The sequence below is a fragment of the Centruroides sculpturatus genome, unplaced genomic scaffold, assembly GCF_000671375.1.
Source record: "Centruroides sculpturatus isolate CEXI.00-Female unplaced genomic scaffold, Cexi_2.0 scaffold1198, whole genome shotgun sequence".
Lineage (NCBI taxonomy): Eukaryota > Metazoa > Arthropoda > Arachnida > Scorpiones > Buthidae > Centruroides > Centruroides sculpturatus.
Window position 1 is genome coordinate 175842 of NW_019385412.1, and position 14689 is coordinate 190530.

General features: G+C 30.9%; 1 protein-coding gene across 1 annotated transcript in view; it reads right to left on the minus strand.

The window, feature by feature from the left end:
- Positions 1–511: 511 nt before the first annotated feature.
- LOC111638685 (junctophilin-1-like) overlaps positions 512–14689 on the minus strand; it is a 40476-nt gene continuing 26298 nt past the window's right edge. The window contains exons 2-6 of the mRNA XM_023384432.1: positions 7264–7526; positions 6584–7074; positions 5483–5601; positions 3965–4773; positions 512–1285 (exon numbers count right to left, since the gene is read on the minus strand). Of these exons, the coding sequence (XP_023240200.1) occupies positions 1199–1285; positions 3965–4773; positions 5483–5601; positions 6584–7074; positions 7264–7526 (1769 nt within the window). The 3' untranslated portion in view covers positions 512–1198. The remainder of the gene's footprint in view (positions 1286–3964; positions 4774–5482; positions 5602–6583; positions 7075–7263; positions 7527–14689) is intronic.

The following is a 14689-nucleotide window of genomic DNA, read 5'->3' on the forward strand; positions in this document are numbered from 1 at the left end:
AAAAAAAAAAAAAAAAAAAAAGGGAAGAGACAGGGAACGTTGCAATCTGTTTGATTAGAGAATGGAGTTAGACACTAGCTCTAAAATTTTCTAAATTTGCTCTTTAGCTTATTAAAAACAGGAATATATATATATATATATTTTAAATATAATTGTTCAAGTAAAGGGTGATGTATTTATTAGAATTATTGTAAAATTATAATCCCTAATACTTCATAAATAAAGTCATGTACTTCAATGTATCAACTAGTATCTTATAAAGCTAGTGATGAATCGGTTCTAGTGATATACACAAATATATATAATAACGTAAAGATTGATAGAAATGTCTGCTGGAGTATAATGTGTGATAATATATTCAATATTATGGAATTTATATTAAAAACTCACCTTATATAAACTGGAAGAAATTATTTGAATAAGTTTGAAAGATATTCACAGCGAGAACCATATAGTTTTTTTTTTCATTAATATAATTTACAATGTAGAATTTATTGGATAGACATCTCAGAATTTTTTTTTTTTTTTAAATATTCCACGAAATTCGCGATTTTAATACAATAATTTTGATCGATTCCTAAAAGTTTAGCTACATTTAACAATAATATAATGTTTTCAACGCATGTATTTTTCACCATAAAATGACAGACACACCATATTCCTGTACAAAATTCCTTTTTAATAGCACCTTCACGCCTTATGTATGAGAGATACGGAGGCACCTTCGGGTCTACATATCTCCAACATTCCGCACACCGTGCAAAACAAGGCAAAGCAGCAAATGGACAAAGGCAGTGAATAGTGAAAAAATCAAAGTACAACGTTCCTTCGTTTCTATGTCATATAGATCTTCAGAGGAAACAAGATGGAAACATATTCTGTGTGTTTATTATTATTATTATTTCTTGGAAGGTTTAACCTCTGATTTGGAATAGAGGATATACCTTTACAAGGATTTGGAGCCAATCGAGGTACGTCTGTGAAAAATAAAGGAATCACTTCAGGAGTATGCTGTTAACTAGGAGTCTCCTGTCTTGTATATGACAGAACAGCAGAATTGATGCTCCACTCTCGTAACTCCAAAATGCTCACCCGTTAACAACGGGGGCTGTGTATCACCACCTTTACATAATTTTTACCTGCTAATTCACTGCAGGTGTACTGGAAGATCACGGGAACTGCTCTTATTAAATTGTCACTATGTCAGGAGTTTAAAAAACATTATAGCCAAACTAATGTTGATGAAGAGAACTAGCATCACTAGTTGCTGACGAGACAACCAGTCCTAAAAGAAAGAAAAGAAAGAAAGAAAAAAAATACATATATAAAAATAATAAATGCCTATATTAATATTTGAAATATATAGAAAATAATTTAGAAAAATAGGAAAAAAAAATTAAATATATAAAATTTTAATATTTTAACAGATGTATAATTATTTTTTAAAAAATGTTAAAGTGTCATCCTGCTTTATATATTTCATACACCAGAAAATTATGATTTATAACACATAATTAATCCCGAATGTCAATTAAAAAGAAAAAAAATGTAACCAGAATAACTTTATTCAAATAAAAAATCAACATCAAAAATTGTATTAAAATTTTATTTTTTCCAATAAAAACACACATATTTTTTTTTCTTTTTGTTTACAAAATACAATAAAAATTTTGTATCAGAAATTTAAAATAAAAATTTCCGAAAATACAAAATATAAATATTTTTCAAACAATTACACATACACACACAAACATTATATATAATAATTGACAAAATAATAAAAGTTTTATTTATTCTTCTTCTTATTATTATTATTAAAAATAATAATACGAAGATTGCGGCCGAAGTTTTCATCTGTAAAACGTGAACGTCGAACGTCGAGCGCCGCTTTACAANCATTAGAATCAATTTAAAAATAGAACGTATTTATGAACGGTAACCGGCGTATTGGCTTACTTTGCTAAATTCAGTAACAACTTCAACATAACATTATTTGTATATACCGGCCGATAATTTTAAATAATACGTATTAATTTATCTCGATTTTAATAAATTATTTTTAAATATTTTAAACGTTACATAAATAAATAAAAAATTTATTTAAAAATACTTTTATGGTTGCCATTATTAGAAGCTCCGTCTAGTAGTAAAATATATTGATAAAAGAATTAACCAATAGCAAAGCGGCTTGTATAAATTACGCAGTTTTGAATCTATAATTTATTCAAAATTACTTTTTTATTTCGAATTTATTATTTAATATTTATTATAAAAATTTACATATTTTTCTTTCGTATAAAATTAAAGAAAGTTAACGAAATTGATTAATATATATATATAAATATATAAATTATAATCCTATTTATTTAAACATACCGTTATAAAAAACAAAATTCTATTGATCGAAATATTCTTTGAATACAGACCTCTAACCAATAACGTTACAGTTTTTATATCGACCTGATTTGACGAAAAATGTGCCAGACATGCCATAATTTTCTTTCCTGTTACATTCTTTTAGTAATTTAAGACTTTTCTTTCGATGTTTATCTAATTTTGTATAAGTTTTAATTCTTTTTTTTTTTTAAATAGAGCATGAAGTATATAGGCCTATATATATATATGCCCATACCCGCTCAATGGAGCGAATGTTAACCATAACTCTCCCCCCCCCTTGTGTAGTAGAGAATGAAGATGATTGATAGTTTAAAATTCCATTAGTTTTGTAAGAATAATTTTTCTATATATATATATATTTACGGAGTTTCAAGGCCGGGAATGTTTCCAAAATCCGCGATTAGCAAACTATCCAAAGGGGTGGAAAGGAAAAGAAACAATTGGATAAGTTCGTATCGAAAAAGGGGAGAAGGGAGATATAAAAAAAAGAGAGAGAGACCTTCAACTCGAATGACAATTGTGATGTTTTGATATTTTCAAATAAGTTATCTGTAACAAATCGAATTTGGAAATATTCCAGTTAAGAAAGGAAAAGAAAAGACATGACTTTCAAACATTTAAAAGACATAAAATGTAAACTGTAGAAAGGGGGAGGGGAAGATCCATCGATTAAAAAAGGTAGAATTTTGTTTATTATTAAAAGTTAACGATTATATTTACGGTGTTTACTTATAGTAGACATATCATACATAATACATTATGTATTATTCATTTTATATGGTGAAAGGTATGTTTCCTTGAATCTGTATGACTTATCAAGAACTATAAAACTGGTTATCGATCGATGTTATTTTAGTGGTATTTTATTTATTTTATTAATAAGTTTGTTATATCAATATTGGGCAGGAAATATAAATATTTTCAGTAGTTAATTAATAAAAAAATAAATAGAAATTGGTATATCTAAAAAAGTCGTAAATAAAAGATGCTCTCTGGGAATGTTTGTGATTTAGTTTTAGTCGCTTTGAAAGTGACTCACGAGAATAGATCATTCAATCTATCTTTGAGAGAAAGAATAGAATAAGTTTGTATAAGTCAGATAAAAGGAATTGTACAAGCTATTCGTGACGTTGAGGTTTGGCAAGACTTTTGTGTAGACTAATTTGGCCAAGGTATGTCCTACTAAGGATCAAATAACGCAACTCATGCTTCTGTTTTGACTATTAAAAGTGGACAATAGATTGAATTTGAGCCCGTGAAAAATGGAAGAAATTCTTCAGGCAGAAAGTAATTTCTTCGAATAGTTTCATCAACATTCATACAATTTCGGATGTAAGATAAGAAGGAAAAATTCTTCATTTATTCAGTTAAAAAACACCCAAAAAAAAGTCCTCTTGGTATATGACTCGGTAATTGATATTTAATAACGTTATGCAAAATACATATTTATAAATAATTAACGATATATTTTTCATTATATTGAAAATATTGAAAAGAAAATCTACACTTGGCTAACTACTGTCTCGTCTAATGAGAACATAAAAGCATTAAATATAACCAATCTTACCCTGACATCTGGACTCAAGAGATATAGCAAAGGATTGGACCGAAGTCGTTCAGCTTCTTCTTCTTGTCGAATCAATTCTGCTCGACGTAAGGAACTCAGTGCTGCGACCTCTTCACGACTCATACCTGGGCTTTTAACAGCCAAAACTCCAATATCTGGCAAACTTTTTTTTCTCCTTCCATGTTCATTCATGTGAATAGAATTTTGTTGTAAAGGAGCGTGCCTTCTGAAGAGACACGAAGAAGTGCGTTGCGGACCTTCCTGGAATGCCCGTTTTTTCGAAGCACCTTCATCTTCTGGGGTATTACTACCTGCTTCGCTATCACTTACACCAATATTTACGGGAGGATATTCTGGTGGATACAATACTGATGGTAATGTCGATCTCCGTGGAGGACGAACTGGTGGTGCTTCATCGTTATCCATACTTTCAGACACACCTGAATCCGGAGTACAGTCTGCTCCGTAATATTGTTTTAAAGTATCAGCAAGAGTTGGTACTTCAGTTTCTGTACGTGGAGTCTGTAATGATTTCGGAGCTGCTTTTTTCTTTAATGGCACACTTTGGTAATGATCGAAATGGTCTCTCGTAGTATGATGAATTGTATAGCCATGATGCTCATTTTGTTCATTGGACGGCTGATCAAAATCACTGGGACTTGCAAGATTTTCTTTAGAAACTGTGGTTGCTTGAAGATATAGCGAACGAGATCTGTGTTGGGACGGAAAATTGTCACGTGGAGGTAGCCGAAGAAGATTTAATTGAGAGTCTAATTTGCTACCAAGACGATGTTTAAGATGCTCCGCTCCTATAACATATCGAAGAAAAAGATAGAGATAAATAGTTGTTATTCATATGAAATTATTTACAATAAGTTTAATTAAAATATATATAAAATTAAAATTAAGAAACTGAAACTACCATATAAATAAATTAATTTACAAATGACAAATATTCCGATTTACAATGAGAATGGCCTAAATATTTCAGTTTTTCAGCTTCTAAACCGAAACATATTCTTTCCTTCGAAACTTGAAAAAAAGAGATAGAAAACTTAAGTTAAACGACATTTTTCTTCTCCTAACACAGTACCATTTCATCTGTTTATACACACAATTTTTCCGATTCGAAAAGAAATTAAGACATTCAACTGACCTTGGAATCAAAGGTCACAGTTCTATCCTTCGATCACGGGTTGATTCTCGTTATCTTGACGGGCCACATATACTGACTCCTTCATCTGTTTGGCTTCACAGAAGTAACAAGTCACCACGTGACGGGGTTAACGAGTGCGCGCGCAACAAACTATTTCAGTCATGACCTTGTTAGACTGGGAAAGATCTCTTGGCTTCCAATTCCGTCCAACCGATTTCAGCTTATTCGACACTTTAACCGCAGTCAACAAGTAGCAAAGCAAAAATCGCAAGCGAACTCATCTCGTTCATGGTTTAACCATTTCGTCACAAATCTGTTAACAATAAAATGATTTCTTTTTTTCCCTTCAAATAATTACTCACCTGGTTGATTAAAATCAGGTGCGAATTGCTTCGCTACTAGTCGAGCGATCTCTGCATCTTCTTTGGCATGTATAGCTGCGATGTCTGCTTGTTCTGCCTTACCTCGTGCTGTCGCTGTTCTGTTGAAAATATATCGAAAATATGATTGATTTAATGCATAAAACGGGAGAACAAATAAATCATTTTCGCGTTTTATTTTTAAAATTCTAAACGATCGATTAATGCCGGTTCAAGAGTTCGATTTTGTTAAATATCCCGATGGTCTGTTAAAGAAGCCACACAATTTTTACATGCTTATCACTAAAATTACGATAAAAAAATACTAAATTAATATCTTTAAATTACGTGCTTCTCCTTTATACAAACGTGATATGCGGTGAAGCACCCATTACAGGAAAACTGCTTAAATTTCAATCAACAATATGAATATTATTTTACTCGCATACAATAATTTATACCTCTAAAACTGAAATAACTAAGCCATTTTAATTACTTAATCACTATTTCCTTCGTTTTCATTATTAATTTTACATTAGCTTTTACAGTGGAGTTGGTAGTTAAATGTCTCTTATCACCATGACAATGAAGATGAGAAAATGTAAACTAGTACACTATTATATTCATTAATATATTATCATTTTATATGGTGAAAGGTATGTTTCCTTGAATCTGTATGACTTATCAAGAACTATAAAACTGGTTATCGATCGATGTTATTTTAGTGGTATTTTATTTATTTTATTAATAAGTTTGTTATATCAATATTGGGCAGGAAATATAAATATTTTCAGTAGNAAGCATAATTTGAAGCTATTTTAATGTATAAAATGTAAGAAAAATTTAAAAGATTAGGTCTATCAGGTGAGTTTTTACTGTATAGCCTGGTTCAAGTTACAGAACTGCTATAAATAGTAAACTTTATAAATAACCCAGAACAAACTCTTATAAATTTTACTTGAAAGTTTAAAATATATATACAGGAAAAGGACGATGATTTCTCGTTTATAGATTAAAACCATTCGAAGATAATTTAATTAAGTTTTCTTTTATAGACAATATTAAAATAAAAAGCTGAAAGTCGTTATATTAATTAAAACATACCTCGATATAGCGATATCCGCTTTCTGGAGTGCTATCTGGGATGATTGTATCGCAGCATTAACAGCAGACTGTACTCTTTCTCGAAATCTTGCAGAACGAAGTAGAAACAGATGTTTCTTCTTTCCCGATGTCACTAACACATTATTTTTATATTTTCCTTCTTCTCTTTTACCGTCTTTAAGAGTGGTAACGCCGTAGCCGTATTTTTTATTATTGTACCATTCACCCTCGTACTTGAGACCGTCCGATCTTTCGGCAATACCGAAACCTGATCTCTTGTCGTTCTTCCAATCACCCATGTATGTTTCGATCACATTAGCATCTGTTATGTCGTCTTGGCTAACAAAACTAGTGTTGCTATCGGTCATCATCGAAGTATGAGTGTAGCCCGATTTTCCGGATTCTGAACTAGCCGAGCTCATCGAATTCGTACTACGATGCGGACCTACAGCATCCTGTTTGCTGCTATCGCTTTTCTTCTTTCTCAGTCCCTACGATTAAATAAAAAAAATATATTTATTTTAGTAAAATAAAATGGTCACAATGTCTGAATGGCTTGCCCCTGTACATCATACTTTTCCTTAAACAATACAGTTAGAATATTATGGAAGTAGTTGTATATTTTACGCGTTTTTTATACCTAAAACGAACTTTTTCTAATATTCAAGAATACAATTTACCTGAAAGATAGACCGCTTTACGTTTTCTGAAGCGTGGCGACGTCTTTGTGTGGGTTCATCGCTCCGAGCTTTCAACACAAATCCTCCTCGTCCTTCTTCTGGTATATTTTTCCTATCTGGAGAAGAATCGAGCTCGTCTTCGAGGGAAGTGAAAGATTCTCGAACTGTTTTTGGATGATAATGTGATGCTAATCCGAAAGGTGCGCTGCTTCTCACTCCATAACCGTGCCTCATTCCTCTCATCCATTGTCCTTGGTAAGTACCTTAAATTAAGAAAAAAAGAAGAAAAAACTTAATAAATTTAAAATCCACACTATACTTCCTTCAATATATATTAGCTGTAAGCAACGCCGGATTGACAATTAGGCACCTGCCTGGAAGCCTCCCCAAACTGGAAACAGAAGAAATTTTACTGTAGTAATTGTAAGCCCATATCACAATTTATAAATAATTCTACAGATATGTTATTAATTTATGATGTAAAATTATATAGAAAGGCCCCAATCTTTTAGTTTGGTTTGGTTTATTTGCTTAAGGCAAAGCGACACGTGAGCGATCTACCAAAAGAGAAGTGTCTCCCGGAAGGAATTCTGTGGGAAACAGACCACTATTTAAATATCACAAACGTAAAGAAAACCCGAAAAACTCCACGTGGTAAAGCTGGCGGAACCATTGTTCGGTGGTTTCATTCACTCGGCCACCGATGGGCCCTAATCTTCTGTGCATAGGGCCCAGTGGATGTTGTTAATCTACCCCGACTCTAATTCGCCTTATCACTATTTCACTTAACATCCTTATTTGCCTATTAAAAATTATTAAGAAATTTTTTATTTTTTTGAAATTTAAAGAAATAATTTTACATAAATAAATTGTAGATATCTGTAAATAATCTAAAATTTAATTCAATTGTAAAGTTTAGAAAACAATTCGAGAATAAATAAATAAATATATTTAAGTAACAAAAATCTATGGCATAAGTCACTTTTACAGTGAAGTTCTTAAGATTTTGACGAATGGAATACAACAAAATTGGAAATAACGATTTTAAACAAAGGAAAGTGCATCGAAAACTTCTAAAAATAGTTTGATGAAAAATAGCGCATTTAAACTTCCGAAAATACCACCAAAATATTCGAAAAATCGAAGAAGAAACTAAAGTTAATTAATTTTTCTTTTAATATTTAAAAGTCGTAATTTAATAGTTAATTTTCTACATTTCGAAACTTTTTCTAAGTAAAATTTAATATAAATTATAATATTTTACCTTAAAAATGTATAGTGTTGAAGGATTGGATTGATGGAATAAGACAACGCAACAACGATCTACTAATGGGCAGTGGTGCGTTATAACTTCATGGGATCCATAAGAATATAAATTAGGGATCCTCGTGTAGTGTTGAACTCATACAGTTTTCTTATAAAAGATTAGTTTGGTGCCACCCTGTTGGTGGGGCCCGAAGCAATTTTTCTTTTTTGCCCATAGGATAACGCGCCACTGCCAAGGGTGTGCCTCAAGGGAGGATTTTATATGAGAAACCGACCCCTATCTAAGTGTCCACTAACGGCCGAGTGGATAAAACCACTGAACACTGGTTTGTAACACCTAAATTGAGGCGAATTTCCCATAGAAAGTTCTCCCTGGAGTCATCCTTTGTTCGAAAGATCACCCATGTGTCGCGTTGCCCTATGTAAATAAACCAAATCCTATTTAGGTGTTAGACGCGTGAAGAAAACCCGAAAACTCCACGTGGATTTCCGCTGATCAGGTGCGAATTCGTAACCTACGTTCGGCGGTTTATCCACTGGTGAGCTCAGATAATTTTAAAGCACTACGACTATTCCCTTCTCATATTAATGGCCGAGCGGTTTAGGTGTCAGCGTATCGTTCTGGAGGACTCGGGATCGAATCCGGAATCGACCAGCCCCCACGACGAGCTTGATAAAAAGGCCTTTTTAATGTCCAAAGGAAGGAAAGAACGAAACCCCCCTTTCACGACAATTAAAACTTACTAAAAATTTATCATTCGTTTAAATTCACAAAACATTTATTCAATAAAACCAATACATAAATCGGAAAATTTCGCATCATTTTTCATTAAATTTAAGTTAAGGAAAAAAAAAATATTTAAAAAATTTTTATTTCTCCTTTTCACCCCTCTCTACAGTTTAATTTAATTAATAAAACAATTTCCTTACCTCGAAACTTCGTATTCAATACTTAACTAATAAAATAATGGAGATAAAATAAAATAATGGTTGCGTGACGATATACATTTAAAATGCATCGCATATTGTTAAAGAATAAAAAAATGGCGAATTTACTCGTTATAACATTAAGACAATTAAGTAAAATATACTTTTTTTTTAGTCAAACTTGGTTCGTTTAATTGCACGAAAACTGTCACGGAAACAATCGCTTTTCGTTTCTTGTTTCGAATTTAAATCGCTGAAGTTTCGATTCGATTTAAGAAAATTCCACGTAATAAACGGTCTTTTTTACCTCGCGAAAACTTCATAAACATTCTGAAGAAAGGGGGAGATAAATGGGGGAATAGAAGATGTTACGTAGATTATTTTTCTACCTTTTATTTAACCTTAACACTAGATTTTTGGAGTGAAATTTGAAAAAAGTTGTAAATTCTCCACAGTCGCCAGTTTTTCCGTCCTTCCATAATATCGAGAACGATATTATATGAATGAAATTCGAGACTAGATATGGAAATATTAGGGACAGGAGGCCCCGATTAACTATATACGAACTTCATATTAAAACTGGAAGTCACGTTATTTTAATTCAAATATTTTCCCCGAAAGGAGTTATTCCCGCACGACTCTATTGTTAGAGGAAAAGTATGATTTACAGGGGCAAGCCAATACTAATTTGAGATGGAGAGCGTATATTTTATATTAAATAAATTGAAAATTTCAGCTTGGAATTGTGTCGTTATCGGAGGTTCGACTGTACTAAATCACGGAATTTTTGAAGCGTAAACGAGCATATTTTTTTTTTGCTAAAATTTTATATATGAAATAATAAATAATAAATGTAATAAATAATAATAAATGTAAAGAAGATAAACGACGTTATCTTTTAATTATTTCTACTTTTAGCATCTTAACCATGCAAAACAAATTGACACGAGTGTAGTTACATTCTCCAGAATCTGATAAATTCTCTTACAAAAGGAGATAGAAAATACAACATTTAAACTACTTTCCTTACTTTAATGCATATGAAACTTATCCTAATTTATAAAAATAAAATGAATTGTAATAAATCTGCATTAAAACGAGACGTTTTAGAAAAATCATTACGTTGCTAGAATTAAAATATCGCATGGTTTCTCTCTCTCTCTCTCTCTCTCTCTTTAATTACTCTAAGAGACAACTTTAGTTAAATTTAAACACAAATTAGCGTGGTATAATAGAGAATTTTTATGAATATTATTATTCTATTCGAATTAAATAATATAAAAGTTTCTTTAAAATGAATTATTCATAAGAAATTTGCATCGTGCTTAACTCGAATTAGAAGTCTTTTAGTACGTTTTAAAATTGTAACCAATTATTTTCATTGGAAAAAAAAAAAAACATAAATTTAAATAAGTAAAATTCGAATAATTAAGAATTAAATCGTAACAATTAGTTCGACCCCGTCGTAACGTTTCATAAGAATCGTTACAACGGGGGTGAAGTGTTTATAATAACGTCACGTAATGCAAGAGTTTCGTCCCTCGAGTAACAACAGAACGATTAATTTTTGTTTCTGAAGTGTTACACCGTAACGTTTATGTAACCGCTTCTTGCGTTATAAGCGTAATTAATAAAATAATGTAACGTTTACAGCGTGCTGCGTATTATCCCTTAGTACAACAAGTAATTATTTTATTGTGACATCGTCACAATACCGGGTTGCAATTTTTTAATAATCATGTTTTTAATTTATTTAATTGGACTACAATTTGAAAAAAAAAAAAATAATTATAGACCTATAAATTCCCACTGTAGTCCGCCTGTCTGACCTTCCTTAATCTCGAGAATGGAGTTTAATAGATGAAATTCGAGACCAGATATACAATATATGCTCTCCACCTCAAATTACTAATGTCTCGCCCCTGTACATCATACTTTTCCTATTAGCAATAGAGTCGTGCCGGTCATCTCACTCCTTTTAGGAAAAAAAATTTTTGAATTTAAATAACGTAATATTCGGTTTAAACTGGAAGTTATTACATAGTTAATTAATCGGGGCCTTCACCTCTCTAATCATACCACATCTGGCTTCGATTTTCATCTATATAAAATTCTGTTCTCGTGATTACCTAAGGACAGACACACAGACGGATCACAGTGGGGAAAAATATCAAATGTTATTTATCTAAATCTTTAAAAAAAAGTAGTTTATTTTATGATGAATTTTTTAAAATAATTAAATTGCAAAAGTTGTAATTTTCTAATTATAAAATTCTTTTCCTTTGAATATTTTTTCAATTATATACCATAAAAAATGTAATAGAAAACTGCATTGTGCTTAGATTTAAAAAAAAAATAGTTTCTTTTTATAATTATTGCGATAAAAAAACCTTGTTTTTATCATATTTTTATAATAAAAAAAAATATTAGATTAACAATATTTTTCTAGAAACTAAACTAAGTTAATTTAATATTTTTAGCGCTGTTTGAAAGTAAAAATTAAAACCACATAATTTTTAAGGAATAAATTTATTGAAGCAATAAAAATTTGCATTTATTTATTTATTGATTGATTAAAATAAAGTATTTTATTCTCCTAAGACTCCTTTACGCTCCTTCAAGGGGGGTTTCATCCACCTTAAGGCTACATTCCTTTAAGGGGGGTGTTTTCTAAGACTCCTTTATTCTTCTTTAAGATGGTGTTTTACTCTCTTAAAAGAAGACTTAAGGGAGTTTTAAGAGTGAAAAACACCCCCCCTTAAAGACGAGATTACTTTATAGAAACTGTACAGTCAAAACCTGTAAACAACGACCACCGACAGGAACATAAAAAAAATGTCCGTAGATTGGAGGTTAAGTTGTATACACTTTACTTCAAAATAAAAGAAAGAAGTTTCTGAAAAATTGTAAATTGTATATTATTAAAAGATACTTAACAATATATTTAAGGACGTTTCTTTTAAATAATCTGTTTGTTTCTTTGATATAAAACCCAATTAAAAATATTCGCGAACGAGGGAAAAATCTCATTTACGAATAATTATTGTTAGAAATTTAAATAGTCTTTGATGAATGTAAAGTAAATTACAGCAAATTTACTTTCAACATAATTGTACTAGAAGCGAGGAAGATTCAGAAGAGGGGTAATCACACACGTGAAGTTCGATCAATGAAAGAGCAATTCTGAAGTATAATCGCCGTATTTTCTATTTAAAAATGAGTTTTAATTCTGAATCTATAGTAAAAATAATTTTTTAAATTATTTTATTATCCTAATATACATTTTATAAAATATATCATTCCCAGAAAATCTATATTCGACTCTGGAGAATACTAAACTGTAGGATTAATGGGATAAGGCAAAACAACACAAGGACGATCTATAGGGAGGGGGAATGCCTCCCGAGAGGACTTTTAATGAAAAACTGACCCCTATTCGGCGTTAGACACGTGAATAAATCCGATAAACACGTCGGTCTCGAACCCACGACTAGTGTGAAGTGGTTTTATCCACCCGAAACACTGGTCGATACTAAATTATCATCGATGATACGTGTATATATCAAGAATTCTTAATTAATTCACTTAAAAATACTAATTATATAGATTTATAATTGATTTAATTTAAAAATATTCGTAATTATAATTACAACAGACGTTAAAACAAGATTAATGGGATAAGGCAAAACGACACATGGACGATCTATAGAGAGGGGGAATGCCTCCCGAGAAGACTTTTAATGAAAAACTGACCCCTATTCAGCGTTAGACACGTGAATAAATCCGATAAACACGTCGGTCTCGAACCCACGACTAGTGTTAAGTGGTTTTATCCACCCGGAACACTGGTCGATACTAAATTATCATCGATGATACGTGTATATATCAAGAATTCTTAATTAATTCACTTAAAAATACTAATTATATAGATTTATAATTGATTTAATTTAAAAATATTCGTAATTATAATTACAACAGACGTTAAAACAATAGCATTGTTATGTCAATTTTTACGACTATTGATTGAATTTTGGAGGTCTGTGAAAATTTCATCGGTAAAATGAATTTAGAAAGTAGATATTCAATTAAAGTAAAGAATATAACGTGTAATAAAATACGAGAAAAAAAGAAAACAGTTGATTTACTGAAATTTTCAAAGAGGAAGAAGAAGAAGAGGAGGAGGAGGAGGAGGAATTGCTTGATTAAACAATTTGAAGTGAAATTTAGAAAATTACTCTGATGAAATTTATTATAAAAGAAAATTAAATCGTCGAGAAAGATGAGAAAGAAAATACTTAAGTTTATTTATTCTTTTGCTTGATTTTTGATATTACTGATTTAATTTCCTTCCCCCGAAGAAAATACTTTAATTTCGTCTTGTCTGTCTGTCAGACAAGTCAATAAAAGAAAATATTTTCAAACTTTATTAACAATTTATATACAATCCAACCTCCAATAACGGCCACCTCTACATAGCATAATCTTTTTTTTGAGGGAAACTAAAATGCATACAAAATAACCTCAAACAACGGCCTCCCCCCGTTAGTGGCCTTTGTTCAGAGATTTCACTGTAATTGAATTTGAAACATTAAAAATTATAATTTTGTAAAAGAATTAATACAACTCTTATTATTTATAAATTTTTACTAAACTAAATATTAAAATTTTAGTTATTTTAGCCTCAAGAAGTCTGAAGGTAAGAGTGGGTGAGCAAGTTTTGTGGAGCCGGGATCCTAAAAAGTATGAAAAATAGTGCACATAGGTTTATAAGTGTATAGAGGACAGACAAACAGACAGGCAGATATTCTATTATATATATATATATCTTTAAATGTGGAAAGAATGTTAATTTATTCTAACAATCATCATTAAGGGCAACGTGAGAAGGATATTAAATAATATTTTATCACTTTTTTTTCCTGTTTTCAATTATATTCTCCGAATTTATCATTAGATTTTTATTAAAATCGAAACTATTCTGAATGTTTAATCAATAATACTAAATTAATTTATATATGTAAGCAAATCAAATTTCTACAGAATAACTTTTTAGAGATTTATCATACACACGCTTAAGTTCAGTCTGGAGCTAAAAAAATCCTATCCTGGATGAAAGACTCGATGAATGGATGCTTCTACTGTAGCTATTCTTGTAATCGTGGCAAGATTTTCACCCTTCGTTTCACAAATTTATGTCCCTTGTAATACATTCTTAACGACTCCAGTCGTATCA